Below are 23,933 nucleotides of genomic sequence, written 5' to 3'. Positions count from 1 at the left end.
GCAGAGGTTTGCCTAGCACTCAGATGAAGGTTTTATATAAAATTGCATCTCTCTGTACCAATACGCTCTCCAGGCTCCCTAGATCTTACAAAAAGGACACCTAAAAAGATGTCTTGAGGGTTGTGGCCCATGAATGCAGCTAAGGCAGACCCTGAACAGGACTGACAGCTCCTCCTCTCGCTTCATGAAATAATGACTTGCTTGAAATAATTGCTTTGAGACGTAACAGGTTTGTTTAAATAAAACAACCCCAAGATTAAAAAAAATCCTGTCAGCAGCCAGAGCAGAGGGCGAGTCACTGTGGCCATAAGTGCTCCTGACACTGTCCAATATCAGGTATGTTAAAAGACCAACAAAGGAAAGACACTGAGCTGTTTCATCATAGGGAAAATCCTTACAAAAGACTAGTTCCCAAGGGCACAAGGAGTAAATACCCTGAATACTCTGTTTATAAAAAGATTATGTCCTATCTATGGCCACTTTCAACACCTCTATTCTTCTGGCCTTCTTAGCACCACCTCTGGAAAATTCTACAAGTTAAAACCCAGAAAAATCATATTCTGGTTACCTAATTAATATTTTTCAATTTACATGATATCCCTTTCCTCCAATAGGATTAGGGAGACCAAGTAAGACATCCAAACTGCCCTCAACATAGAATCACAGAATGGTTTGGGTTGTATGGGACCCTAAAGCTCATCTTGTTCCATCACCTGCCATGAGCAGGTGACCTAGGCCAGGTTGCTCTAAGCCCCATCTAACCTGGCCTGGAACACTTAGGGCAGCCACAGCGTCTCTAGGCAATGTGAGCCGGGGCCTCACCACCCTCACAGGAAGAATTTAATCCTAATAGCCCAACTAGCCCTGCCCTCTGGCAGTTTGATGCCATTCCCCCTTGTCCTGTCACTCCAGGCCCTTGTAACGAGTCTCTCTCCATCCTTCTTTTAGGCTGCATTCAGGTACTGGAAGGCCACAATCAGGTTACCCAAAAGCTTCTCCAGGATAAACAATTCCAGCTTTTCTCATAGCAGAGGTGCTCCATCCCTCTGACAATCTTGCTGCCTCCTCTGGACTCTTTCCAACAGCTCAATTCCTGTGCTGGGAACTGCAGAGCAGAGCGTGTTCTTAAAGTCACTCCGGAAGCAGGGATTTACAACCTCAGTTTCTTTTCTTAAAGATCTCTCCACATCTTTGTGTACCTCTACCATGTTACTGCACTTTCTACTGCTTTAAGAAGCGGTGAACAGGCAAATATTTTAGTTAAACATACTCTATATACACATATAAAGTCAGGAACAGAGAAACCTGAAAAAACCCTATTTTCTTTGGCTCAGAATATCCACTTCTGTTTTCTAAGCACTACAGTAGCCTCCCACAGCAATCCTATGTCTGCATCACTTGTCCCATTGCCTTTGTTAGCTTCAAACCCAGCAAATCCAAATCCATTAGAGAGCTGCTCATTGTTTTCTGCTGTTCTGCATGTTGCTCATCGTGCTTTTCAAGTTCTCCCAGGTAATCTCTCCAGATGTTCCTGGATTTAATTACAGTCATAATTGCTTTCTGAAAGTCTCCTTGCTACACTATTCCATTCATTTGCTTCCCAGAATTGTTATGATACATTTTTTAATTACGACATAAAAAGCCACACTTCATTCAAGCCTTTGCCCTGCATTTTAGACAACAGTTTCCAAAAATTCTGGCTCAAGTCGTCAGCACTTGTAGGGCTCTGCAGGGAACCAGACTTTTATATGCCTCCTCCCTATCTCATTAGGGAACCTAGAAGTTGCCATGAACTCAGGGAAAGGTCAATTTTGCCATCAAGCAATTATTTAGTCACTGCTTCTTACAACAGAAGGGGCAGACAGTGGAATTAAGAGACAAAATTAAATTGCCTTGCCACAGGCTTTGACGACCATGTACATAAGTGGTTGGAAAAATGATTGGAGAATTTGTGGAAATGGAATGTGCTGCTGATTTAACTGAGGCAGCAGAGTCCCTCTGCCAGTACTGGGCTCCCACGGATGGAAATTGGGGTGCAGCCACAGCAGCATTAGGTTGAAAAGTTCAAAAGGTTCAGGGCTCAGAGCTCTGCAGCCATGGGCCAGATTTACCATGCCTGAGCCACAGCCTCAAGGGGTGGTGCAGCCAGAAGACACCAGGAGCACTGCCTGCCTGCATGGGTGCTAGCTACATTGCTCCTTGCCTTCCCCAACAGAGGAAACTTCGGGAATCCAGCTGGGAGCACTGAAGGTATTTCTTGTTGGATGGATGAACTCTCCTTAACTGATTAAAGCTGCAATTTGAGTACAGCCAAGGAAAATAAAAGTTAAGCTGTAGGCAACCCAGACACCTCAACATCTTTTTTATTAACCTCTCTCTGCTTGTAATCAGCAGAATAGAGTCACTGGGCTCAGTTAAGAGATCTCCAGTTCATTGTATGATCTGAGGCTGCAGGCTGTGGACCCTGTATGGACATTTGGTGGTGCTGAAGATGTCACTGTGTGCAGCCAGTCTGCGATTAGCTCACACCCCAGCATGACATGATACCACCACAAAGGAACTGAATTTAGGCAACTTCACTTTGGCGTTACCCCAGTTTTAACACCTGACTTCCCAGCAGTACTTTTGGTCCTGCATTTATTTTTATGAATGTCTGACTCCTTGAGGCATCAATGCTTGACATGCTGGAAATTGATTATTTATAAACCATCAGCAGGGAAGAGGCACACTTATTTGGAGAGCTCATAGACTGAAGAGCATTCCCAGTGAATTCAAAGCAATTTCAAGGCTTTTTTGAGTGCCTCACACAATCACCGACACCTTGGGCACTGCTGGCACATCACCCTGTAATTTTGTGTTTGCTAACCTCAGTCAGGCTCAGCTGACAGCATGTTTATCATACCTTCTCCCTGTGAACAAAGCCTTATTCCTACTCCAGACCCTGTGCCGGAGGCCATTCCTGACCCTGGAATGCTGATCTCATTGCTGCTCAGTCCCTATCTACAGTGTAGAAATGCCTTTTTGACAATAAGATAAGGCACCTGAGCACAGAGCCCAGCAGGCCCCTCGCTCTGTCTGGTGAGCCACTTCACTACAATGAAGGCAGGAAGATCAGTGCTGTTCCCTGAGTTTAACTGGAGACACTCGTGTTTGTCAAGATTTCATAAGGACAGCTTACACTGAGACTTCACTGGGGTCTGCAACTTTCTCATGAGGGGAAGATGAGAGGCAGCACCGATCAATCTCTGGTCTCTGGTGACCAGCGATAGGACCTGAGGGGCCAGCATAAAGCTGTCCAAGGGAGGTTACAATTGATTAGATTATTGGATAATCATAAAGGGTTCTTCACCCAGAAGGTGTTGGGTCACCAGAACGGGCTCCACAGGGCAGTACTCATGGCCCCAAAGCTGCCAGAGCTCCAGGAGTGTTTTGACAATCAGCTCAGGCGCAGCACGGGATTGTTGGGGTGTCCTGTGCACGGCCAGGAGCTGGTCTCGATGATCCTTGTGGACAGCATATTCCATTATTCTATTCTATGACTCCACCACTTCACACACCCTCTCAGCCACACACAATGTGCTATGTCGACAGGCCCTGCCCGGCAATAGTGCGATACCGCCAGCTCTCTTTGGGGAGGCGAGGGACTGGTCTGCAACACACCCGCTCCTCCGCAGAGCCCGAGCCATCGCTTGGTTTCCTCCCCTGGAGCAGCTCCCCGGGGACGGCCAGGCCCGTTGGCTACACCACTTCCAGCCGGCCGGCCTCGCGTTCCCTCCGAGGCCTCGCGGCTTGGGTGAGGGCCAACCCGCCCGCCCCGCTGCGCCCCCGGCCGGCCCGGCCCGCCTCCCCCGCGCCTCCGTTCCCCCGCCAGCCCCGCGCCCGCTGTCACCCGCACCCACGGCAGCGGCCAGCTCGGGGACAGCACCCACAGCAGCGCCTTCCCCTGGGCCGGCGCTCACCTGTTCTGGGGCCGGATGCCCAGCAGGTAACTCCGTCGGTCCGGCCGCGAGGCCCAGGCCGCGCTCTCGGCCTCCTCCGCCCCGTCGATGTGGCTCGTTCCCCGCCCGTAGAGGCCCGAGAGGGCCCTGCGGGTCGAGCTCATGGCCGGAGTGCGGCTGCCCTGCCCCGCGGCCGTCGCTGCCCTCCCTGTCACTCACCGCCGCCGTTTATAGACCCTCCGCACATGCCGCTGTCAATCGTGACGCAGCGGCCACTGCCCGGCCTCCCCGGGCCGGCTGCCCGGCCTCTTTGTCCTCCTCCTCCTCCTCCTCCTCCTCTTGCCACCGCTGCCAGCTCGTGTCCAGCTTTTGAGGAAGAAGTGAACTTGTCCTTATAATAAGCTTCGCACCACGGGGGGATTTCTCACACCTCAAGTATCTGTCTGGTGAACACTGACAGAACCCGGTGGTACAGCATTGAAGTTGTGTCATGTTTACGCTGGATAAAGGCTCTTCCCCAGAGGATGGTCGGGCACTGAACACACTCCAGGGAATGGTCATGGCCCCAAGGCTGCCAGAGCTCCAGGAGCTTTTGGACAACGCTCTCAGGCACAGTGTGGGATTGTTGGGCTGTCCTCTGCAGGGCCAGAAGTTGGACTCAATGGTTCTTGTGGGTCCCTTCCAGCTCAGGTTATTACGTGATCTCTCAGGATCAGCTCCAACATCCCCCACTTCCTTGCAGGCACAAGGTTCCCACCCTGGCTGGCTGCACCACTCAGCGTGGGCATGGCAGTCACATCCTCACATGACTTGGCAGCCTGTTTTTTACCCCAGAATGCCCAAGAGAAAGTCTGATGGTATTTATTCAGTCTCTGTAAAAAAGACAGCACAAAAGAGAGATGTAAAAGGTGGATACATGTCACAAACAATTATTAGCAGTGATTTAATATCAAATGAAAATATGATGAGTAAAAAAATGGATTTATTTTCTTGTTCTACCTTTCTCTTGCCTGTCAAGTTGTTGCATCATGTGCTGCAGACACGTCACTGGTGGCACTGCATCCCTCCAGCACTGGAATGATGGATGGAACAGATTCACTGTGGATTAGCTGCCTGCCTATGGCTGCACAGCAGTGATTGCAGCAGGAGCAGGGAAATTATGGCAAATTGCTCCATTCCAGGAAATACAACATGATTAGAGCTGATCCTCCTGGGGCAGGAGAGGCAGCAGATGTGGCAGCGAGCAGAGGACAGGTGACGGATCAGTTGGTGCAGGACATTCCTGATTCCTTTTCCTCAGCAAATACTGTGATTTGGAATGTGACTTTGGATAGGGGCTGGCACCAGGGTATGCACAGACACACAGAGTGTGTGCATCACCTATACAGATGACACAACAGTGGCAGGTGATCACATTATCAGGCATGTAAATTGCAGGATTTTTGATACCAGAGAGGATATTTGATCTTGGCAAATGCAAAGGAGATGGACCTCCTAAGACATTTGGATGTGGTCCTAGGAAATATGGAGAAGGGTGGTCCCAGAGGGCTGACAAGGCCTCATCTTCACCAGGCAGTGAAATAGCAGATGAAATTGCATAAAACAAATGTAACATGATCCATTGGGGAAACCACAATACTCATTTTCAACAGGCAGCAGTGAGCTCTGTGTGAGCTAATGTCACTTAGAAATAATCCATCTCAAACAGAAAACAGCAAACCTGAAAAAACCCAAACAGAACTCAGAGAAGGGCAGCAAGGACGAGCCAAGGTCCAGGCTGGCTGCTGCATGAAGGGTAACTGTGTGGACTGGGACTCTTCAGGGTGTAAGAAACTACTGAGGTGCCCATGACTGAGGTATACACAGCTGAGAGGGGCAAGGAGAAAAAGTCAAATTAGCAGGAGGTAAAATAAGTGAAAGGGAGACGCTTCCTCCCTCCCCTTGGCTTTAGGCTACTCCCACACATGGCTGTGGCTGTTCAATGTCAACAGGGATTAATAAAATCCACAAGACAAATCTGTGGAAAGAAAATCTCCTGAGGTTTATGCAGTATGAAGATATTACCTTCAGTTCAAGAAACGTTTGAGCTACATAAGAATATTCAGTGCGTGCGTGCCCTGATCTCACACTCTCTGCTCTGGCTGCTGCCCAAATATGGGAGGCAGGATGCTGGGCTGGAAGGACTCAAGCTGGCATTCTCCTGATCCCATGCCTTTCTCTGGAAAGAGAAAGAGGATTTTCAGCTCCTACAGCTTCAGGAAACCTGAAGTCTCAACATATGAATTACACATTACCATGAGCCCTCTTAGCATATTGATCTGATAGAACAGAGCCCAGACTAGCTAGGAAGGGTGTACAGAACAGGTAGGTATCTGCTTTGGGCCTGGAACTGTGTCTGGTTTCAGATTCCCAAATACAGGAAAGACGCTAATATGCTGGATCAAATCCAGTGAAGGCCACCAAAAAGACTGAAGGAGCTCAGACACCTTGACATAGGAGAGAAACTGGGTTTTTAGGCTTTGGGGAAAGGCTAAATGGAGACCTCCTTGTTTTATTCACTACCTCAAAGGAGGGCATAGACTCAAAAGTGCAGAGTGATGGAATGAGAGGCCAAAATGCAAATGGCAAGGAGGAAAGTTCTGATTAGATATTAGGAAAATTATTTGCCCTGTGAAGGGAATCAAGCAGTACCACAGGGACCCAAGAGATGGGCAATCTCCATCCAGTGAGACAGTTGACTGTGGATGGGACAGGGTGCTGAGCAGCTGGTTGACATCCTGCTCAGAGTGGGGAGCTGGACCAGAGACCCCCCCAGGGCTCCCTTCCCACCCTGGTCATGTCATGGTTCAGTGCTGCACCCCGTCAGTGGAGAGAAGCCTGGATGGTGAGCTCAGGTTTAGCTCAGATGTGACAAGAAAGAACCTGCTGTGGTGTTTGATCCTCCCCCCGACGCACAGGGCTTATATTCCTTTTCTGCCCTTTCAAGCTCTGAATGGTTCTTGTGCCTGTTGCCTGCTGAGACAGCTTCCTCTCACAGCATCTGCTCTCCCGTCAGTCTGCTCAGAGAGTGACAGTGCCCTCTGCTCCTGGCTCCGGGGGAAACACATTCAGCTGCTGGAGCCTGAGCCAGATAGAAACTACGCTTCAGACCTCGTTAGCAAAGCTTTCTTCCTCTGCCTGCAAATCCAGCACCGACTCACACAGTCACAGATGTTTTCTCACTCCTCTTGCACAATTTATCCTTCCCTTTCCCATCCTGCACCCTTAAGTTCCTCCCTTTCTAAAATGACAGGCTTCTTCCTGCACTCCGACAACAAGCTCTCACCTCTGGTTCTTCTCCAAATATTAACAGATGGTGCCAGGGCAGGGCTCTAGCAGAGGATGAGCACAATGGGCTTTCTGAGGAGATATTTGGAGAAGGATTCTTTCTCTTGGGCCTGGAGAAACAATCTACAGGGAACACAGCAACCTCCAGCTGTTTGAAGAGATTCTGCATCAGTCAGAAGTGTCATTAGCTATGGGAAAGTGCTGGGGTTAATTTAATGATAATTTTTATTAGCTATGTGTGTCACATAGGTAATAACTCTGCAGCATACACGTGCCACAGAGCTGCTGGCACATACTCAGCCAGAACTTTCATTTTCAATCATTTATAGATATATTTCCAAATGCCTATCTGGACCCTGGAGAAAATAGGAAAAAGAAGGGTCTGTGTGATCTCAGACAGGTGAGGAGATGAGCACAAAGGAAGGTCCTATGCTATGCATCACCTTTCCTGTATCCATGGAAGGAGAGGACCAGTCCTTGTGGGAGCAGGGATTGCTCTGGGTCAGATTGAGTGGACAGGGTGTAGCAGTTTTTCCTGCCTTTGCAGTGTAACTATCCCATTCTGCGCAAAGGAAAGGACATGGAGGGAGAAAGTCTTTCCTTGATCCACCAGTTGTGTTGGGTTTGGCTTTTTCCTACCACCTTCTTCCCCATCTGTTATAAAAGAAAAGCAGCAGTTAGAGGTGCATCCTTCAGCCTTACTTAGTCCCTCCGACCCTGTGGCACAGCTCAGCCCTGCCCTGGGTTCCATGGGGCATGGATCCACAAGCACTTGGCCACAACTGCTCCTTTCTGCCATCCTGATGCCCCTGTTTGTGCCCTTCCACACTGCCTCATGGGGGAGATACTCCTGATGGCCTCGCTTTTCCTTGGTCAGCCCATAGCTCCAGGATAGAGAAATTTCAGCAGCAGAGTGAGAGTCTCTCACAGTCTCCTCTCGAACTAGTCCATGGTCCCCCTCATGCTGAAGTCCTGGTCCCCATCTGCCACCATGGGAACCTGCTTCCTAGGACTATTAATACAAGGAGAAGCCAGCCAGATGCAAATTTGTCTGCCCTGAGTTAATTCCTCCGAGCTTTGTGTCACATTCCCTTCCCTGTCACTTTAAAGTTCTTTGGGAATGATAATCAGTCACTCCCTGGCCACCCTCTGTCCTCTCTAGTCACCATTTCCAGCTAATTTCCTTGCAGTCCTGATGCCTCTGGAAAGGTGGTGAGTATTGGGTTGATGAGCCTGACCTTGCCCTAACCTTGCAAGGGCAAGTCTCGGCACAGCGCTGTGGAGACCTCCATCCTTCCATCCTTCCCTTCTTTCCCAGAGGGGCTTGTGCAACCTCCGGAGGGCTGGCCCAGCGCCACTTCCCCTGGGGCGCTCGTGATGCCTGGCCCAGCTGGCGGGGACTTCTCGGAGGAAGGGGGTTCTACACACCCACCCCTGGGAGTGCTGGCTCCACAATGAACCTTTCAGGCTGTGGTCCCCAGGAGAGACATGAGTGCAACCGTGGAGCCAGGGGGGTGAGGGCGGTGGGCATGGGGGGTGTGGGCAGGAGGCAAGAGTGGCTGTGGGGATGAGAGCATGGGTGATCATGGGGGAACGGACAAGGCCACATGTGGGGACATGGTGAGGACACCAGTGGCAATGTGGGCGAAGACAGCTGTGGGGATGGGGTGGAAGACACTGGTGGGGAAGGAGGTGAGGACACCCGTGGGGACATGGGCGAGTATACCCATCAGGGGTGGAGGACAGTGTGGGGAGGAGGGGAGGACACTCCTGGTAAGTAGTTGAGGTTACCAGTCAGAATGGGGACAAGAATGCCTGTGGCAAAGGGGCAAGGACGACTGTGGGGATTGGGTGAGGTCACCAGGGGGGATGGGGGTGAGAACACCCGTAGGGAGGGGGTGAGGATATTTGTGGGATATGGACAAGTACACCTGTAACGGGTGGAGTGGGGTGGTGGGGACGGGCCGACGACACACTGTAGGGAGGAAGGACACCCGTGTGAATGAGGGTAAGGTCAGCAGTGGCGAAGGGGAGGCCACCTGTAAGGAGTGTGGGAGGGGGGCACCACGGGAAGGAGGGACGGTTGGGAGGGGGGCGAGGTCACCAGTGGGGGTGGGCGTGAGGACACCCCTGGGAAGGGGGAGAGGTCACTCGTGGGCATGGAGGTGCGGGAAGCCTTGGCATCCTGGCGAGGGGCGCGTCCTGCAGCGTCCCCGTCGGAGCGAGCCAGACATGCGGGGCCGGTCTGTGCCGTGCCGGTCTGTGCCATGCGGAGCCGGTCCGTGCGGGGCCAATCCGGTCCGCGCCGGTCTGTGCCGTGCCGGCCCGGGCGGTGCGGAGCCGGTCCGTGCCGTGCCGCTCCGTGCGGAGCCGCTCCGTGCGGTGTCGCCGCAGCCCCGGCGCGTGGCAGCGCCGCCCCCGGTGCCGGCGGGCGCGGGGCGGGCCGGGAGCGCGGAAGTGCGGGGCCGCGGGGCCGGCGGCAGCCGAGTGCGGGCCCCGGCCCAGCGCCGCAGCCCCCAGCCCGCCATGGGCCACCGCGCCGGGTGAGCGGTCCCTCGTCCGGGCCCGACCCGCCCCAGCGCCGCCGTCCCTCGCCGCAGGTGCCGCCGCCGCGTCCCGGGGAGAGGAACCGCCGCGGGGTCGGCCGGCGGCCGCCCAGGCCGGGGAGGAGCCGCCCGAGAAGCGATGCAGGAAGGTGAGTAGCCACAGGGCAAAGTGACCGTATCAGCCCCCGGGCACTTGCGAGAATACCCAGAAGAGGCCCATGTCATCCATCCACCTACCCATACTTCCATCCATCCTTCCCCTTATCCATTCACCTATACACCCTCCACCCATCCACCCATCCATCCATCCATCCATCCATCCATCCATCCATCCATCCATCCATCCATCCATCCATCCATCCATCCATCCATCCATCCATCCATCTCTCCATTCTCTGGCCACAAGAGCATCCCTGTTCTTCCAATTTTCTCTTCTTGCTGGGATGGGTGTCCCTCTTGAAGCCCACCATGCCTGGCCACTGGGTGAGAGTGACATGCTGTGACTGCAGTGTTGTTCCCACCTCCACCTGCTGTTTCTCCACAGCTATTACCATAACTGAGCAGCCAGTCTCTGTCTCTGTCCCGGTGGGATATTCCTTCACGCTGCGGTGCCGAGCCCAGGGGCGTACCTCGCTGCAGTACCAGTGGTTTTGTCAGTACCAGGTAAGAATGGGGTGGCCCTGGGATGGCAGCAGGCTGGGTCCCTGCATACAGTGGGGGAGCTGAAGGAGGGGAGGAAACCAGGGGTTTCTGCTTTTGTTGCTCTTACAAAGGGCTTCCTAGTGCCTTCTGCTGCCAGCAGTGAGGAGGGAATTGCTGCCTACTGCCTATGTTTTCCCTTTAGTCTGACTGCCGCCTGATTCCTGGAGCAACCAACCAAGACTTGCCCATCATTGCAGAGCAGACCCAGCTCTACACCTGCAGAGTCAATGACCTCCACAGGAATGCTGTCTTCTCCGACTGGGTGAAGGTAGAGGTCCATCAGTGTGTTGCCAGAGGTACAAGCTTGTCTTTTACCTTCTTGATGTATTATGGAGTCACAGAATGGTTTGGGTTGGAAGGGACCTTCAAGCTCATCTCGTTCCACCCCTTGCCATGGTCAGAGACACCTTTCACTAGACCATGTTGCTCCAAGCCCCGTCCACATGCACCTGCACCTCATGCTTGCCATGTGTTTCCCAGAGTTATTCTGGGTATTGGAACTGGAAGAACCCGTCTGGCTACTTCAAAGTTGACCAAAAATAGGGTATGGTTTTCCTTAGAATGTTGACTGTACCTTTATCAGGAAAGGGCGAGGATCAGGTTTGGGAAGCCAGAGGCAGGGCTTTGGTGTGGCATTTACTATCACTGGGTTCCCTGCTCCCCAAGGAGAAAGGTGCAGTAGTGAGGGTCAAAGATGGCATTGTTTGCTGTCCCTGTAGAGGGAGGACCAATTCTGTCTTGCTGCCTTGCAGGTCTGCCCCCTCGGCTGTGGCAAGGAGAACCAGTCATTGTCCTCAACCCCAGGGAGCAGCGGGTGGAGGTGGGGCAGCCACTGCAGCTGCAGTGTGCTGCCATGGGGGTCCCAGCCCCCAGCTACCAGTGGTACCACAATGGGAACATGCTGGAGCAGCAGAAGAGAAAAAGGCTCTGGGTAAGGTTTTCTGGGGATAGTACAGGAGCTTTGGGGGCAGAGGTGGGTAATGGGAGAAGCTGATTGCAGGGTTGTGAGAAAGCCCTCCACGTATCACCCTGCTGCTTTGGTAGCTGGCTGGATGACTCTGTGTGAAGGGGGAATATGTTTTATGGATTTCTTTCAAAGTTGTGGATATTCCTCTAAGAGGTAACCAATCCATAGATGCGTGAAGAGCTCTCAGCACATGTCTTGTGCCCTTTTATGCAGAAACATGAGAACAGTTACTGTCTGTGTGTGGAGAGGACTGTGGATTGATGGAGCTGTGGGAATCCTATCTGCCTGCTGGAGACCTAGAAGGAAATGTGGTTGGTCCTGACAGAAGAGAGTCAGGGAGGCAATAGAGGGGCTGGCTTTATTTTGTGTCTCTGGCTGAGTGTAAATCAGTGCTGTGTTCTTGAATCAGGAAAGGAGATTTACTTCCAGGGCATCACATGAAAGGCAAAAGGACATGACATCCAGTCTCTTCTCAGTAGTGGTTGATGGTATTACAGATGATCTTAGATGGTATTACATGGTGGCCTTAGATTGCAATTCTGATGAGAAATTTCAGTCTGGGCACTAAGGAGAGGTTGTTTTCAGAGGTGGATGGTGCTGTGCTGGAGCCAGAAAGGCAGCAATGTACTTGGAGGTGTTCGGGGCTTGAATAGACAGAGCTGTGGCCACCCTGACTCAGTGGTGACTTTAGTCCCTCTCTGAGCAGGATCCTGGAGAACCAGAGTCCTTGCCAGCTGGTACTGCTCTGGTTCTTGTCCCTGTCCCGATTCTTTGTGAGGTAAAGTCTCTGCAAACAGCTGGAAAAATACTTTTTATTCCATGACACAAGTGCCTTTGGCAGATCCTTACAGGAAGCTTCAGACTTTCACCATAAATAATGTGATTTAACTTTTGATCTGCCTAGATCACCCACACCAAGGTCAGTGACTCGGGCACGTACCTCTGCTGTGCCTCCAACAGTCATGGAGAGCATTGGACCAACGCCGTGGACGTTCACATCGGTGAGCAGAGCCAGCCCACATCACTTTGCTGCATATCACTTTGTGTGAGACATAATTAGAGGGGACAAAGGAATTTGGTGCTCTCTGGAGGTGCTGAGCTGGTGAGCGAGGACCATGATAAACAGGATTCCTTGGTACTGGGTCTCTGAGGGAGCAAAGGGGGCAGTGGCTGGAAAAGCCCCTAAATGCAGTGATGCACTGTCTGGCAGGGGTGCTGCTGGGCCCTGTAGTGGGTCAGACACCTGCTGTGTAAGGGCAGGCTCAGTGCTCTCAGCTGCTCTCTGCAGACCTGCCAAGACACCATGCCAAGGTGCTGCTTTCACAGTTCCAGGCCAAATCACAGCAGGTTCCTGTGGCCATACTCATTTGCAGTCTCGTTGACATGTCAAGGGATGTGCTCAGATACGGAGCTGGAGAGGATGGTGTTTGTTTGGGAAGGTTCAGGCCCCGTGGGCTGGCAGCTCAGGGCTGATGCTGTGTGAGTGATGGATCCCAGGGAGAGGATGTGTTCCCAGAGCCTCGGGCATGCTCCACTTCTGGCTGCTTCTGCCCTCTGCCTTTAGCTTATGTGAGGCAGGAGTAGCTCAGGCTGACTTTGCTGGCTCTTTACTCCACCTAGAGATTTTTCTATGCCATAAGCTTCTTATCCTGCCTTTTATGCTGGCTTTAAAATTTGTCCAAAGTGCAAATTGATCTTGTGTAGCCAGAGAGCACTCTGCTTGCCTCCTCACAGCTGGTGAAACAGATCCCGAGGGGACAGACAGTGAGAAAAGGACACCAGATTGGCTTGGGTTCAATGTATTACTGCTGGGGAGCTTTTACATGCAACAGGTGCCTCTGTCAGAGGTGGAAAAGGATGTGTAGTTTTGTTTGCAGCTTTTCAGGCATCTCTCATGCATCAGCAACACTGGTTCAGGGGCCAAAGGTCTTTAAGACCCATGAGATTTATGCAATTTATCCCTAATTTCTTCTTTTAGAGCATTTAGGATTCTAGAATTTTCCCCTGGGCTGGATTTTAAAATTTATTTCTGATTGAAATAGGAAAAGCTGGAGCTGTTAGGGTAGTAATGATTTTAAAAGACTGGAGGTGCTCAGGCAGGAGAACTTGTGGACCAAAGTGAGTGGCTTTTCTAAGCTGAAACTGCTAAAACAACAGGGAAAGGCAGAGCAAGGAGATGAAAAACGCTGGGAATATTGTTGCAGTCAAAAGCAAACAGGGCAAATTCCTCTGGACTGGACATTTATGGGGAGAAACTCTTTGTTTTGGAGCTTGTATTGACCTTGAGTCATTTTGTTTCCTTTGCTTTTGCTGCAGCGAGGTAGCAGGTGAGTCACATCAGATATGAGCTTCTCCATGTTGACCCTCCTTCCCTGGTCTGCCACTTCTCCAGGCTTTGCTTCCCAGCTGCTCAGGATGTCATAAATCAGTCTGGATTTCATAAATCCTCCTAACATCAGACCAGTGTCTTTAAGGTTAGCAGTCAGGCTATGAAGGAGTTGCCTGAGGAATGTTGCTTGTGCAGATCCTCTGTGTGTTTGTTCCAGCTGTGCATTGTCAGAGCTATTGGAGCAGAATTCAGACCTGGCACTAGGTGCTAGGCCCAGGCTTACTGAACCCAGGCTTATAACTTCCCTCTTTCTTTCTCAGGTATGTGTAGCTCTGGAAAGTTTTTTGGTGAGTACTGTCATCTTTTCTTCCTGAGCAATTACTCCCTTAATTAAAAGCCAGGCTCCAGGGTGGATGGGAGGACAAGGAATGGGAGTGCTTTTTCTGCAAAGACTGCTTCAAGCCTTTATGACCACATTGCCACAGGCTCTGCACTTCGGGATTACAGCTGTACAGCATAAAATGAGTCCCATCCCCTGCCAAGCCCTGATCTTTTTCAGCAAGTGGAGTAAGATTATTCCTAATGAGTAACTGAGTCTTAAGCTCTGTGCCTGCCAAATGATTTTAAAAGTGTTGTTCAAATGACAACTTGTCCCTACTTGAAATACCTCCTCAGAACAGGGCAAAGTTCCTTGCTCCCACCACCACTGAGCAACATAAATCCCATTTTTTTACAAGAGGAGGTGGGATTAAAATCAAAACAGGAGCCATGGGTTTCTCTCCTTCAGCCCTGTGAGGGAAAGGACCCCTCAGCCTGCCTCAGTGAATCCCCCTCCCACACACCACTGACATGCCAGACCCCAGGGCAAGTAGAGAAGAACCTTTGCATTCCTGGGATTTTGGTTGTCAACTGAAAACTTTTCAAGCTCTTTTGTCGAAATGATTGTGTGTTTTGTCGAAGTGTTCAGAAAGCCAAGGGTTTTCTGGAGGGTGCTCCAGGCTTGCAGCAGCCTAGGGTCTATCCTTGATGCCTAACTCTTTCCTTAGATTGCCCATATCCTCACTCCAGCAGGAGGAGGTGAGATCTTGCCTCCTGCTGAGCATTTACAGCTTTTTCACTTGGTGTTTGTTTCAGCTACAGGCAAAATAGCACTTTTAGTGGGCAACAACCGCTACCAGCATCACCCCAACCTCATGGCTCCTGTGAGGGATGTGTTTGAGCTGAGGCATCTTCTGGAGCATCTGGGCTTCCAGGTTGTCTCCCTGCTGGATCTGAACAAGGCTGAGATGGCGACAGCAGTCAGTCAGTTCCTGCAGCTCCTGGGGAAGGGAGTCTATGGTAAGGCCAAGCCAGCTCAGCCACCTGCCCGTGCTGAATCGGGATTAGGAATTTTCTGAACAGCTGTTGAATTAAAAGAGAAGAAATTGAACATTTCTGTCTCAGAGGAGACCTGCATCAGTACCAGGCTTGACAGGAGCCCTTGGATAAGTGTAGTTTAGTTTTGGCAGGTTATAGTCAGGCAAAGTGGATGTTTCCCCAATGTGTGGCTCACCTCCAGTCCCAGCAGCATGGGCTCACACTGAGTTTTTGGGAATCCAGTGCTTCCAATAGTGAATGGGAAAGCTGGTTTTGATTTTTCCTTTGATAAAAGAATTGAGGAGACTGATTGGCCCCCCCACTCATGTGTGAGGAGGGGGGCTCCTTTTGGGCCCTGACTGCTGCATCTGGTCATGATTTCCTTGTTTCTCTTTCCTGAAGGTCTAATTTGGGCCCCTGACAACCCTTTTGCAGAAGAGCATTCATTCCCAGCTGCAGGTGGTTTTGAGGTTGGGCTTTGTGCTTAATTTGTGCACTGTGCTCAGTAAGGAAGTGTTCTCAGCCACAAACCCAATCAGCAGATCTTGTGGATCTTAAAGCAGGTGTTCAGATTTGATGGTGAAAGTAGCATCTTTGGGGTCCCTGAGATTCTCACAGCATGACAGATATCCTGAAAACACCTTGCAGGTGTTTTTTTTTTCTTCCACACCTCAGTGTGAGGCTTGCATGCCAGCTGAGTGGCGCCCAGACAGTGAAAGTCAGCGTGGGCTGATTCCAGGCTGGCATTCAGCATGAGGTTTGGAGGTTGTGTAATGGATGGGGACCTGGCCACGAGGTAAATGCTGCACAACCACCTTGTTCTGGGAAGCAGTGACTCATCTGGGGAGCTGAGCTGGTGGGAAGGGCCACGTGCAGTCCTGGCCCTCCATCTGAGCACATCACCTATGACAGCATCTTCCCCTGACTTCACTTGCAGCTTCCTTTTCTTGTTGCTCTCTGAAATCTCCGTGTATCCCAGGCTTTATTTCTCCCAGGCCAGAGTCATCCCAGCTGCCATTCTTACCCTCTATCCATGTCATGTGAGGACCAAAAGGCATTTTATCCATGGCCCTTCCTAAGCGCTGGAGAGAAAAAAAGGCTTGGAAACAGCAAACCTTTCATACTGTCATGCCTTATTTAAACTTTTAGAGCTTCTCTGCAGTCGTGGCCTCTGATCCTTCCTGGCAAAATTGATTTTGTGTGCTGTCAGGAAAAACATCAACAGCTGAGTTGAGTGTTTGTGAGGCAATGCCTGCTTAGGTTGAGGTTTTCTTAACAGCTCTCCAGGCTGAGTGGTGTGCTATTCTTTGAAGACAGTGAACCCCACTGTGGGCTGGATCCAGCAGTGATTGAGTTCAGGATTCTTGCCACATTCACTGGAATCTTAATGGAATGGTGGGACATTGGGTCAGGCTGCCTACTGAGTGCCCCAGTTGTGGTGAGACAGCAGCTCCAGGAGCAGCTCAGGCAGCCTGTTAAAGCCCCCAGAGGTGCCTGTGACAGCCAGCCCTGTACACCCATGTGCGTGTTGGACACGCTCCTGTGGCATCCCAGCATTCGTGCTTGAGGAACCTGGAGGTGCCACCTCCAGTGTAGCAACCAGCAGAGCTGAAGTCAGGAGAGCTTTGTGTAGACATACAGGAGGAGGAGAGGACTGACTGGTGAACATGAACCTCCATGGGCTGGTGCTTGTTGCCCCTTGTTGCATGGTCTATGCTGACAAGGGCAGTTGGGCTTCTTGGTCTCTGTAACTGTCCCTCCAGGAGCTGAAGGCTTTTGTGAGACTTTCTTCCACATCTCCAGACCATGCCAGCACAGCTCCCAGGCTTGGATCCTGAAGTGTTCAAAAAACAAGTGGATGTGGCACTGCATGATATGGTTTAGTGGGCATGGTGAGGTTCAGTCCAAGGTTGGACTTGATGATCTTGGAGGTCTTTTCCAACCCTAATGATTCTATGATACAAAGGTTTGTCCAATTCACTGTATGGAGGTGGTGGATTATCAGGCTGCTTTTCCTCCAGATCTCATCTTAGAAAAGCTGCATAGGATTTTTGAAGGCCCCTGAAACATCCTCTAAGTGATCTAATTATTCCACCCTTAGGCAAGTGAGGAATCCCCATGGATGTTATTTTGAGCGTCCTAAAAAGTCCCAAATAAAAAAAAATTACGTTGGAAATGCAATGCAAACAGAAAATCGTGAGTGGAATACTAAGAATATGGAGTGATGCCTTTATTCAGCCTCATGCTGACATTTCCTGCATTATAAGCAGTGCTTGGAGCTTCCCCTTTTTAATTTGGTACTCAGAAGTTTTTCTGTGACGAGCAGTTCTGACTCATACAATGTGGGAAGAACTCAGAATAAAATATCCCTTTCCTTCTCTGGGCAAACTGTTGACTTTCCTGTTCAGGAGGAGAGATTCAGTCCAGGAGAGGTTGGAGAAGTTGCTCAGGTGATGTGAAACTCACCTTTTTTGATTTGAACACGAGTCTTTGTGGTTTATATAGCATGGGGAGCACTTGGTGGTACATTGAGGTACTCAACAAGACCTCAAAAGTCAGAGGATTTAAGGAGTGAATCATTTATTGTGGGTTTTCCTGTTACATTTCATTTTTTTCCAAGCCTCAGTGATGCTGCCTCGTAACAGATGTCATCACTTCCCTTGCATGTACAGGCAGAAGGACAAAAGCCACCAGTGCTCAATGGCTCAAGGGGCCCACCCTGCATCTAATTTTTCTAGAAGGCTTCCTGTTTTATACTGTTTTCTAATCTCAGGGGAGGGTTTTGTGGCTTTGATTCGCAAGTTATGAGAGTTTAAAGCTTCTGTAAATCAGAGCCTTCTGTCTCTGGCTGGTGATCCACCAGAAGAGGAACCCAAATCTCATGGGCACCTGTGAAAATGGCTATTTGAGAAACTTTCCATTGTCCTCTGAGAATAGAAACCAAAGTTAACTCGAGGTCTTTTTGACTATGAGATCATGTTTTCCATTCTCCACACAATGAGATCATGCTTTCAGCCCTTCAGCTCTTGCCCCTGTTACTGCATCCTTGCAGAATCACACCAAAGTGATCATCCTGCCAAGTGCAGGGGCAGGAGCAGTGGAAGAAAAATAGAGGAGAGGTTACTTACTGAAGTGTGGGCTTTGGCAGTGAATCTGAGTGAGCAATTTCTCCTGCTGTTGCCTCTTAGCTGCTTTTTCCCATTTCTGACCTCTCACTCTTCACTGTCCCCCAGTTGTAGTGACACAACTCTCTGTGTCACGTCACAGAGCTATTTTTAACCCATTTCAATTCCCCAAGTTTCACCAACCAGCATCCCCAAGCAGTGGCATTGGTCCTGGGGAGGGGTAGCCAGCCACTGTGCAGCTTCCTTTTGAGAAGCTCCAGCCTGCCTGGGGATCCCTGTGCCAGCCCTGCACTGAACCTGGGGTTGGAGAGGAGCCCCAGCTTAGGCCATGCCAAGTTCCCCAGTGCTGGCTTCCCACCTGGATGGCCCTGTGTTGCCATATCTTGGGAAGGTAGAAACCATTAATAAGTTTCATGTGCCTAAGAGTAAAACCCAAAATTCTTGTTAGGTTTTGGGCTTCCCACCAGCATCTCCGTGAGTCTGACTCCTCTCCTGCCTAACAGGGCTGGTGCCTGCTTTGAGGTTGTTGAAGCACACAATCCTCACGTTCTGGACATCTGAAGAACTCATCTCTCTATGTCTAATTTTTCACCAGCTTATAGGTGTGTGAATACAGGCAGACCTTTGAAATTGAGAATGTTTCCCATCACCTAATCCGTTGTTAGTCTCTCCAAAACTAGGAAACTGAGGAGCTTCTCATTTAAATGGCTGTTAATGTATTTTCCATCCTGGTAAAATCCTTTTCTGTTGCCTTATTCCTTCAGAGAGCTGAGGACTAACCAAAACATGGTACAACGGTGAAATTCAGCCTGGCAGGTGCTGAGCCTGGGTGTTGTAGCACAGAGGGTTTGGAAGTGTGTAAACCCAGGGCCTTCAGGAGACAAACAGTGCAGGAATCCACAAGCACAGGAGAGCCTCTTGGGGCTGCTTCCAACATCAGTGAAGGGAATAAACTGGGAAAAAGTTGAAATTGTGAGGTCAGTGTGGCTCCAGTTCCATAGGTGCTACTGGTCTAAGTTTGCCCTGCACCAGTATCCTTCCAGGACAGGAGGTGGGACATGGCCATGGGGAGCTGGTTACAGACCTGCAGGTTGGCATCCTGATTCATCCTCTCCTCTCCCTATTCCCAGCTATATTCTACTATGCTGGGCATGGGTACGAACATCTGGGGAGGAACTACATGGTCCCTGTTGATGCTCCACAACCCTATGCCTCTGAGAACTGCATCAGTGTGCAGAGGATCCTCCAGAAGATGCAGCAGCAGCAGACAGCCCTGAACATCATCCTGCTGGACACCTGCAGGAAGTGGTAGGGGCCTCTTCCCCCTTCCTGCACCTGGGCTGGGCATTCTGAGGGCTGGGGGAGGGGAGCCATCCTCAGCTGTGGGTTTAGACAGCCCCCATGGTGCTGCTGAGCCTCTGTCAGAGGTTACTGATCTATGCCATAAAATCAACCACATTGTCAGGTCCTGCAGGGTGTCCTGGGGGATGGGTCAATCATGTATTAGTGCAGAGAGCATCAGACCTTGTCTGAGATCTGCTGGAGAAAAGGGGCTGGAGACCCTCCCTTGGTTTTTTGAGGTGAAGAAGCCTGGCAAATACAGGCAGGTTGCCTCAAGCCTGTGGAGGGGTGGCTCTGCCTGGCATAAATTGTTGGCTTAAACTCAGCACAGGGTTTGTCTTTTGTTTCAAGCCTGACCCACCTAACCTGATCTTGCTGACTGTGTGCTTTCCTGGTCCGTATTTCCCACGTGCTCAGGCTGGGAGTGTTCAGTTCACCTCTCTTCTCCTGGCTGCGTTCTTGTTAACATCTGTGAGAAGAGTGCAACATGACAGGGAAAATATTTTAAGCCCTGCTACTTGTTTTTTGTTGGGCTTAAATCCTTTGAAGTGGTCGTGTTGTGAAGCTGCTGTTGCTGAGGTCAGGGATCAGCATTTTCCCACTTTCTGTGGAAAATCCATCATCTTCCCTTGGCCTGCAGACTTCAATCCTGCTGCAGGAAATTGCTACCTGTCCAATTTCAGCTGAGGTGGGTGGACTGTTGCAGTAGAAGCTGTCATTAGTTCATTTATTTCAGGCTCCTGAGGCAGATTTACAGGTCAGAGAGGAGCTGGAGAGCAAATGTAGGAATATCTCTCTCTTCGTGCTGTGGTTCCTGTGCTAAGAATTGGAAAGACAACAGGGCTTTTGGTACCCTGAGAGACCTGCCAGGCCCTGGAGAGATGATAAATTTTTGATGCCTTTTAGCTGCAGTGGTGGGGCTGCTTGCTTTGAATAGCTTAAAGCTGGCTGTGCTGGGACTTGTCCCACAGCTCTGGAGCAGGACCTTGATGTCCCTTGATGCTGCCCTGAACTCCCCAGAGTGGAGCATCCCCTTTCTCCCTTCCTGCTGGCTGCTGAGAGCAGAATGTGTTGCTTCCCTGGCACACCTGGCAGCACCTGGTTGCCCTCCCCAGTATGATCAGAGGCAGGGGATGGCCTGCAGCAAAGCAGGAACACTTGGCTCTCATGGATACTCTGCTGGAGCTATCTGGTGCAGATAGCTGGTGCAGAGCTGGTGCAGCTCTGGGCTGCTGGTGTGCCATCTGAGGGCAGTATGTGTTGGGGAGGCACTGTGGGGCTGCACAGGGACCACCAGTGCAAGTGTTAACAATCTGTAAAACAGCTTTTGAGATGCTGTCTGTCTCCCTTTGAGCTGCTGTCTCCTTCCCTGGCATTGCCGTTGCTTCCTTTGCTCAATGGAGTCTCAGTGGTGCTCTGGGAAGAGGATGCAGTGTGAGATCTGCTGTTATATTTAGGCAAAGTTGTGCAGCTGGTTTTCTCCCTCCTTCCCTGAAGTTCACACCTCCCGTTTTCCACAGCAAGCACAGCACTTCATGCAGTGGGTGTTATCCCTGATCTTGTGGGGGCAGGAGCTCTCTCCTGAGCTCATTTTTTCTCAAGAAGTCACCATTTCAGCTCAGGAAAGCATCTGGATTTCATAGCTGTGTGTGTTTACACCGCTGTGTAAAACAAGGCTCCCAGGGCCTCCTTTCCCAGCACCCTCCTGGTCAGACTGATGCTGCATGAAGCTGTGTCTGTGCTAAGAGGGAGCTCACCCAGAGTTTCTCCTCACCCCATGTGTTGGCACCAGAAATGCCAGGGTGGTGAGAAACACATCTCCCTTTGCCAAGGGAGCAGATGCTCAGCCTTAGCAGGGGAGGAATCAGAGCACAGAGCCTGTGTGTAGCCTCATACATTTATATATTGATTTTGGGCGGATGTGATTGCCTTTTCCAGGAATTTCCTGATTTATCCTTAGATCTGGAACCAAAGATTTCTGCATTAAATTAAGAGCAATTGAAGAGCAGATAAAACTCAATATTCAGATTTAGAAACATGTTTCCTTTCTCATATTTTCTCTTCTGATCATCTTTAGCACAACTTACACAAGGCAGTTGAATTCTGCCATTTGAACATCTCCAGACTGTGCCACCAGCAGTAGGTGACATGCTGGCTGCTGGCAATACCTCTGTCCTTTCTGCTCTCCTTAGTGTGCCAGCTCCAGCCCCAGGAAACTGTGCTGGAGTTAATGCTGCCTCTGTGCCTGGTTCTTTTCTCTGTGTGACTGAGAACAGCTCCAAGTCACTGGTGTGAACTGGAGGCAGCCTGTCAGTCTGCCTGCAGTCAGATGGGCAAAATGTAACCATTCAATGCAACCAAGATATCTTTTTTGTTGGAAATCAGATCCTGTCACCATGGATCTGCCTGATTTTGGAAATAATAGGGGCTGTGCTCATTCAGCTGCATCTAAACTGAGGTGCCAGGACCAATATTGGGCTTTGAGACTTGTGTGTGTGTCCTGATCCCATCTCTCAGGGAGATCTGGGGGTGTATCATCCATAACCTGCTTTGGTTCCCTAAGGCAAAGGTGTGTGCATGGTCTGGAAGGGCCCCGTGGGGTGTCCCAGACCCCAGCAAAGACAACTGAGCTGTAAGCATGGTGCTGTGCACCTCTGACTTCTTGAGGGACAGTTGTCCATTGGGCCACGGTGAAGCTGTGTGTTCTCTGCACTGTGGTGCTGCCTGGAGTTGTTAAAACCCAGCCTCTGTAGGGAGGTGGCAACGTGCACCCACAGCTCCAGGTGGTACCACAGCTTCAGGCTCGGGGCAAGGAGAGCTTACCAGTGCAGATAAGTCACAGCTAGACAGACCTACTCCTTTCCCTGTGGTTTGGGTTCTTGGTGGGATTCCCAGCTTTAGTCTCTCTGGTTATGTCTGAGGTGAGAGTTGATCCTACTGCCATCCCTAAGAGATGGACATGAGGAATGTGTGGGATTTGTCCCCTCCAGCTGACAGATGTCCTCAACACTGACTTGTGCCTTTGCCTCCTGTCCAGGTACAACCCAGGATGTGCCTTGTCCCAGGTGCAGCCACTGGAGCCCTGGGGAAACACTGTCTATGGCTATTCCACGTAAGTGACTTCACCATTCCCACAGCCTCACACAGGACCAGACTCTGGCACAGCCCGGTCTCCTCTCTTCCTTTTGTGCACGGAGGCTGGAGAGGCTTTCAAGTTCCCTCTGGCTCTCACCCTCCATCTGCTGGGTGTGCTGTCCAGGCACTTCTGTCCTCTCTGCTGCCATCAGCCTGTGCTTCAGTTGAAAGTTGTGTGTGAAGGTGACATCAGCTCCTGTCACCTGTTCTTCAGTGGATTCCCCAGGTGAACGTTCCACGAGCAGCTCACCTAAAGCTTCCTGAGATGTTGGGTGTTATTGACTGGTCCAGTGCCAGTTCCACTGGCTTTTCACCTTTGTCACCCACCTGGGCTGGCAAAGGAGACTGTGCTGTCCTATCCCATTCCCTTCCACTGCTTTTTCCTAACCTGTGGCCTGCCCATCCTTTCTGGGGCCCAACCAAAGCACTTTGTGTTATTCCTTGAGAAGCTCACTCTGACCCAGCCAATAGAGCCTGGATGGAGTTGGCCACCCCAGACTGACTTGGACTTCATGCCCAATGCAGAACTGCAAGGACTCTGAAGAAATATCCTTACTCTTGCAGGAGCGAAGATGCAGAAGCCTATGAATTGCAGGATGGGGAGTTCAGCTCTGGGATTTTCATGAAATACCTGAAGAAACACATTCTGCAAGAGAAGAAGGTTACACACATGCTGGAGGATGTGTTAGAAGGTAAGCGAAGCCAGAAACCACTCGCTTCAGTGGCAGGGGTGAGAAGAGACAGCAGAGACCGTGTGGCTCCACATCACTCCATCCCATCCCATCCCATCCCATCCCATCCCATCCCATCCCATCCCATCCCATCCCATCCCATCCCCCCCACTGTTCTTCCCTGAACTCCAAATCATGGCCGTGCCCCATGGGAGCTTTCAGTAGCCTCCGAGCAGCATGGAGACATTTATGTAGGGCCTGAAAGGCAGGGAGATCAATAAGGAGCCTGGAGTGATCCTTGTGCTTCCCACTCTTTCCCACAGACATTGGCCGTGATCCCCTGGTCACTGGGAAGCAGGTGATGGAGATCAAGCACACTCTGAAGGAAGCCCGGTCCCTGACGGACCCCATCTGTCCCTCGGGAGCAGCCACTGAACACTGGGGACACGGCCAAGGTGAGCCATGCTGGGTGTGGGGAGGAGGGAGCTGGGGATGC

At 50.9% G+C, this 23,933-nt stretch overlaps 2 protein-coding genes across 8 annotated transcripts in view; one reads left to right on the top strand and one right to left on the bottom strand.

Moving 5' to 3' along the window:
- Positions 1-8,322, bottom strand: part of ALPK3 (alpha kinase 3) — a 36,737-nt gene extending 28,415 nt beyond the window's left edge. For 2 of the 3 annotated variants that reach the window (XM_053955005.1, XM_053955006.1), the window contains exon 1: positions 3,960-8,322. In XM_053955005.1, coding sequence (XP_053810980.1) covers positions 3,960-4,102 — 143 coding nt within the window. In that variant the 5' untranslated portion in view covers positions 4,103-8,322. Of the gene's footprint in view, positions 1-3,660; positions 3,770-3,959 lie in introns of those variants that run through there. The other variant, XM_053955007.1, reaches the window with a different exon arrangement.
- A 1,499-nt stretch (positions 8,323-9,821) lies between these two features.
- The window catches only part of LOC128794845 (mucosa-associated lymphoid tissue lymphoma translocation protein 1 homolog), a 33,922-nt gene continuing 19,810 nt past the window's right edge, over positions 9,822-23,933 (top strand). For 4 of the 5 annotated variants that reach the window (XM_053955074.1, XM_053955073.1, XM_053955072.1 and 1 more), the window contains exons 1-11: positions 9,822-9,960; positions 10,356-10,474; positions 10,656-10,809; positions 11,266-11,444; positions 12,385-12,481; positions 14,130-14,156; positions 14,944-15,147; positions 19,421-19,598; positions 22,669-22,743; positions 23,331-23,458; positions 23,761-23,892. In XM_053955074.1, coding sequence (XP_053811049.1) covers positions 9,951-9,960; positions 10,356-10,474; positions 10,656-10,809; positions 11,266-11,444; positions 12,385-12,481; positions 14,130-14,156; positions 14,944-15,147; positions 19,421-19,598; positions 22,669-22,743; positions 23,331-23,458; positions 23,761-23,892 — 1,303 coding nt within the window. In that variant the 5' untranslated portion in view covers positions 9,822-9,950. The remainder of the gene's footprint in view (positions 9,961-10,355; positions 10,475-10,655; positions 10,810-11,265; positions 11,445-12,384; positions 12,482-14,129; positions 14,157-14,943; positions 15,148-19,420; positions 19,599-22,668; positions 22,744-23,330; positions 23,459-23,760; positions 23,893-23,933) is intronic. The other variant, XM_053955075.1, reaches the window with a different exon arrangement.

This window comes from Vidua chalybeata, chromosome 13 (genome assembly GCF_026979565.1).
Source record: "Vidua chalybeata isolate OUT-0048 chromosome 13, bVidCha1 merged haplotype, whole genome shotgun sequence".
Classification (NCBI taxonomy): domain Eukaryota; kingdom Metazoa; phylum Chordata; class Aves; order Passeriformes; family Viduidae; genus Vidua; species Vidua chalybeata.
Note: the sequence above shows the minus strand (reverse complement) of the source record. Positions and strands in the feature narration are given on the sequence as shown.